The 3,856-nt window shown below is 46.8% G+C and overlaps 1 protein-coding gene across 1 annotated transcript in view; it reads right to left on the bottom strand.

Annotated features, from left to right (window-relative positions):
* Positions 1–897: 897 nt before the first annotated feature.
* The window catches only part of LOC111950665 (nonsense-mediated mRNA decay factor SMG8), a 6,080-nt gene continuing 3,121 nt past the window's right edge, over positions 898–3,856 (bottom strand). The window contains exons 3-4 of the mRNA XM_023968440.2: positions 1,719–2,618; positions 898–1,412 (exon numbers count right to left, since the gene is read on the bottom strand). Coding sequence (XP_023824208.1) covers positions 1,197–1,412; positions 1,719–2,618 — 1,116 coding nt within the window. The 3' untranslated portion in view covers positions 898–1,196. The remainder of the gene's footprint in view (positions 1,413–1,718; positions 2,619–3,856) is intronic.

Genomic DNA, 3,856 nt, shown 5'->3' with positions numbered 1-3,856 from the left:
AACAGTAGCTTTTTTACATGGCACATATTGCACTTTTACTTTTTTCTCCAACACTGTGTTTTTGCATTATTTAAACCAAATTCAACATGTTTCATTATTTGAGACTAAATTGATTGTATTTATTATATTAAGTTAAAATAAGTGTTCATTGTTCATTCAGTATTGTTGTAATTGTCATTTATTACAAATATATATATAATAAGCCGATTAATCGGTATCGGCTTTTTTGGGGACGACGTCATCGGTGCACTTATTGATGAAGCCAATGACTGATGTGGTGTACTCTTCAATGCCATCGGAGGAATCCCGGAACATATTCCAGTCTGTGCTAGCAAAACAGTCCTGTAGTTTAGCATCCGCTTCATCTGACCACTTTTTTATAGACCAAGTCACTGGTGCTTCCTGCTTTAATTTGAGCTTGTAAGCAGGAATCAGGAGGATAGAGTTATGGTCAGATTTGCCAAATGGAGGGCGAGGGAGAGCTTTGTACACGTCTCTGTGTGTGGAGTAAAGGTGGTCTAGAATTTCTCTCTCTGGTTGCACATTTAACATGTGGATAGAAATTTGGTAAAACGGATTTAAGTTTCCCTGCATTAAAGTCCCCGGCTACTAGGAGCGCCGCCTCCGGGTGAGAGTTTTCTTGGTTACAGCTCTTTCAATGCTATCTTAGTGCCAGCCTCAGTCTGGTGGTATGTAAACAGCTACAAAAAATACAGATGAAAACTCTCTAGTTAGATAGAGTAGCTCATGATAAAGCTGTAGACCACACTACCTCAGGCGAGCAATGGTTGTCTGAATAATGATCATACTACAGTCAAACTCAAAATAAGCCTCTATACAGGACAGTCTGGATTGAGTGTGCACAATAACAGTGAATAAAGCCAACAGACAAGGATCATCCATAAGATGCCATTTATTCTCTCCTTAATAGACATGGTTTACATGAACAACAGAGCAATATCTTCAATTTGAATATATCCAAGTGGAGATGCAGTTGTGCGCAGACCAACACTTTTTTATTTTATGAGATTGCCATTCATAATAAACTTATCCAGCCCAATTCCATTTAACTCAAAATAATTTGTTAGGGGATAAAACACCAGGCAAGAGGTCACGGTCCAACCAACACAGTCATTTTTACAATAACCTTGCAAGTAAGTGAGAGCCACTTTGCGGTACAATGTTATGAGTGGGGGTTACTGTGGTGGAAGGGGGCTGGCAGTGTTGGCACGCAAGATGCCTCTGAGGACCTTGTAGTTGGCCAGGGGCTGGTTGTCTTTAGGTGGGTAACATGGGCCACGGTCTGTGACGTAGGAGTAAGGGAAACGTAGGACCCACAGGCCATCAGAGGGCAGCACCAGCTCCGTCTGCTCTGGATGGAACACTGAACAGGGAGGAGAGCCCGGTTGGACCTAAGAAGAAAGGGGCAGTGTTTTACAGTCAACATTAAAGCATTACATCTCAATCAACAAAGGGACTATTTGCAAAACAAAAAAATCTCCAGTCGACAGACTATTACTACACTAACACAGCCTGTTACTACACTAACAACTCAAAATGAGTCCAGTTCTAAATGCATTGACAGTTTAGCATAACTGGTGTTTGTCACCAGGAAAACATGAGAAGTGAGGAATTTACTTATAGATGAGGAAAACATGAGAATAATTAACTTTTGACAAACACCAGTTGACAGGTAAATGAAGGCCAGGCAAGTGTACCTGTGGGTTAAGTGTTATCTCCAGGTGGGCGTCAGGTACAACAATGTAGAGACGCGCCAGCTGGGCATAGTGGGACTTCAGGCCGCGCCCCTGGGCTGGAGAAGGGATGTACAGGGGCATGTCTGTGTTCAGGGCCCTGGTGGCCGGCTCTTTTGCCCCTCCAGGCCCCAGCACCTTCACCACTTTATCAGGCCCTGAGCTAAGGAAACGCCGGCCCCTACTGTCCTCGTACTCAAAGCCCACGAAGGCCCGGGCCACGTCATCTCGCCTGCGTCCCCTACCAAGGCCCCCTGCGCTCCCCCGCTTTCCCACTAGGGCTTTATTGGGGGCCGGCCAGGAAGAGGGTCCCCCATCCAAGGGCTCAGTTAGGCCCACTTCATCTTCGGCACGGGAGCGAATCACTACGTCCCAGGGCAGGAGGAAGGAGGACCCAGGCAGGAAGCCCGGCTGCTCCAGGCCAGTGTGGTGGTTGTAGGCCTTGGCGGGGCCCAGCTTGACCAGCGACCAGCTAGAGAACTTGGGCAGCAGGCCTTTGGGGCAGCTTGAGTGGAGCATGCCTGGGAGGTACTCCACGGTGGAGGCCTGGCGGTCTACCAGGCCGGGCCTCTTCTCCTGGCCCTCGCCTCCCCCTCCGTCTCCATAGGGCCCCAGGCTGTCAGTGGACTGACCCAGGCTGAGGGCCAGGCTGAGGCTGGTGCTCTCCCCAGGAGTGTGGGATGCTGGTATACTCTCCTTCAGCTTCTCCGCCTCTGATGGCTCTGACCCTGACGATAGGACTGGGGCTGCCATCTCAGGGGACCTGGGTGCTTCTTCGCAGGCCGGGGCTGGATCTGGGGTGCTCGGCTGGAAAACAGGAAAGTCGATCCTCTCCAGCATCCCGCAGCATTTCTCTTCAAGCATCTACAGGGCAACAGGGTGAGATAAAGTGAAAAGACTGAGGTACAGTTGGGGGTTATGCTGGTGTCCTCTGCAACAACCTGGTCTCAAGAGCATTTCGTATTATTCTGTACGTAAATCGGCGACACTCCATTTAGTATGAATTGTTACGTTTCGTATGGTATGTTCTAATTTGTGGATGTCCATCGCTCATTTCTTATGATACAAATAACAATTAATATTATATGTAAAAAATGTGCAAAATGTACAATATGTTACGGATTTTAAAAACATATGTTAGGAATTCTAGCTAGCTGGCTAACGTTAGCTAGGGTTAAGGGTTAGCTAACATGCTAAGTAGGTGTCAAGTAGTTGAAAAGTTGGTAATTAGCTAAAATGCTAGCGTTGTATAATGAGATTCGAACTCACAACCTTTGGTTTGCTAGACATTCGCGTTATATGTACACCCATGACCAACCCCCTTACTTTCGTTTTTGCCTTAAGTAACCAGCCTCCCGGGTGGCGCAGTGGTCCCTGACCAATGTCCTTCTCCTCAGATTGCTCAGTTTGGCCAGGCGGCCTGCTCTAGGAAGAATCTTGGTGGTTCTTCCATTTAAGAATGATGGAGGCCACTGTGTTCTTGGGGACCTTCAATGCTGCAGAAATGTTTTGGTACCCTTCCCCAGATATGTGCCTTGACACAAACCTGTCTTGGAGCTCTACGGACAATTCCTTCGACCTCATGGCTTGGTTTTTGCTCTGACATGCACTGCCAAATGTGGGACCTTATATAGACAGGTGTGTGCCTTTCCAAACCATATCCAATAAATTGAATTTACCACAGAATTTACCCAATCAAGTTGTAAAAACATCAAGGATGATCAATGGAAATAGGATGCACCTGAGCTCAATTTCGAATCTCATAGCAAAGGGTCTGAATACTTATGTTTTTCTTATACATATGCCGAAATGTCTAAAAACCTGTTTTCACTTTGTCATCATGGGGTATTTGTGTGTAGATTGTTTTTTATATAAATTTTTATCCCCTTTTCTCCCCAATTTTTCGTGGTATCCAATCGCTAGTAATTACTATCTTGTCTCATCGCTACAACTCCCGTACGGGCTCGGGAGAGACGAAGGTCGAAAGTCATGCGTCCTCCGAAGCACAACCCAACCAAGCCGCACTGCTTCTTAACACAGCGCGCCTCCAACCCGGAAGCCAGCCGCACCAATGTGTCGGAGGAAACACCGTGCACCCGCCC

Source organism: Salvelinus sp. IW2-2015, linkage group LG23 (assembly GCF_002910315.2).
Source record: "Salvelinus sp. IW2-2015 linkage group LG23, ASM291031v2, whole genome shotgun sequence".
NCBI lineage: Eukaryota > Metazoa > Chordata > Actinopteri > Salmoniformes > Salmonidae > Salvelinus > Salvelinus sp. IW2-2015.
This window is presented reverse-complemented; position numbering and strand designations above follow the sequence as displayed.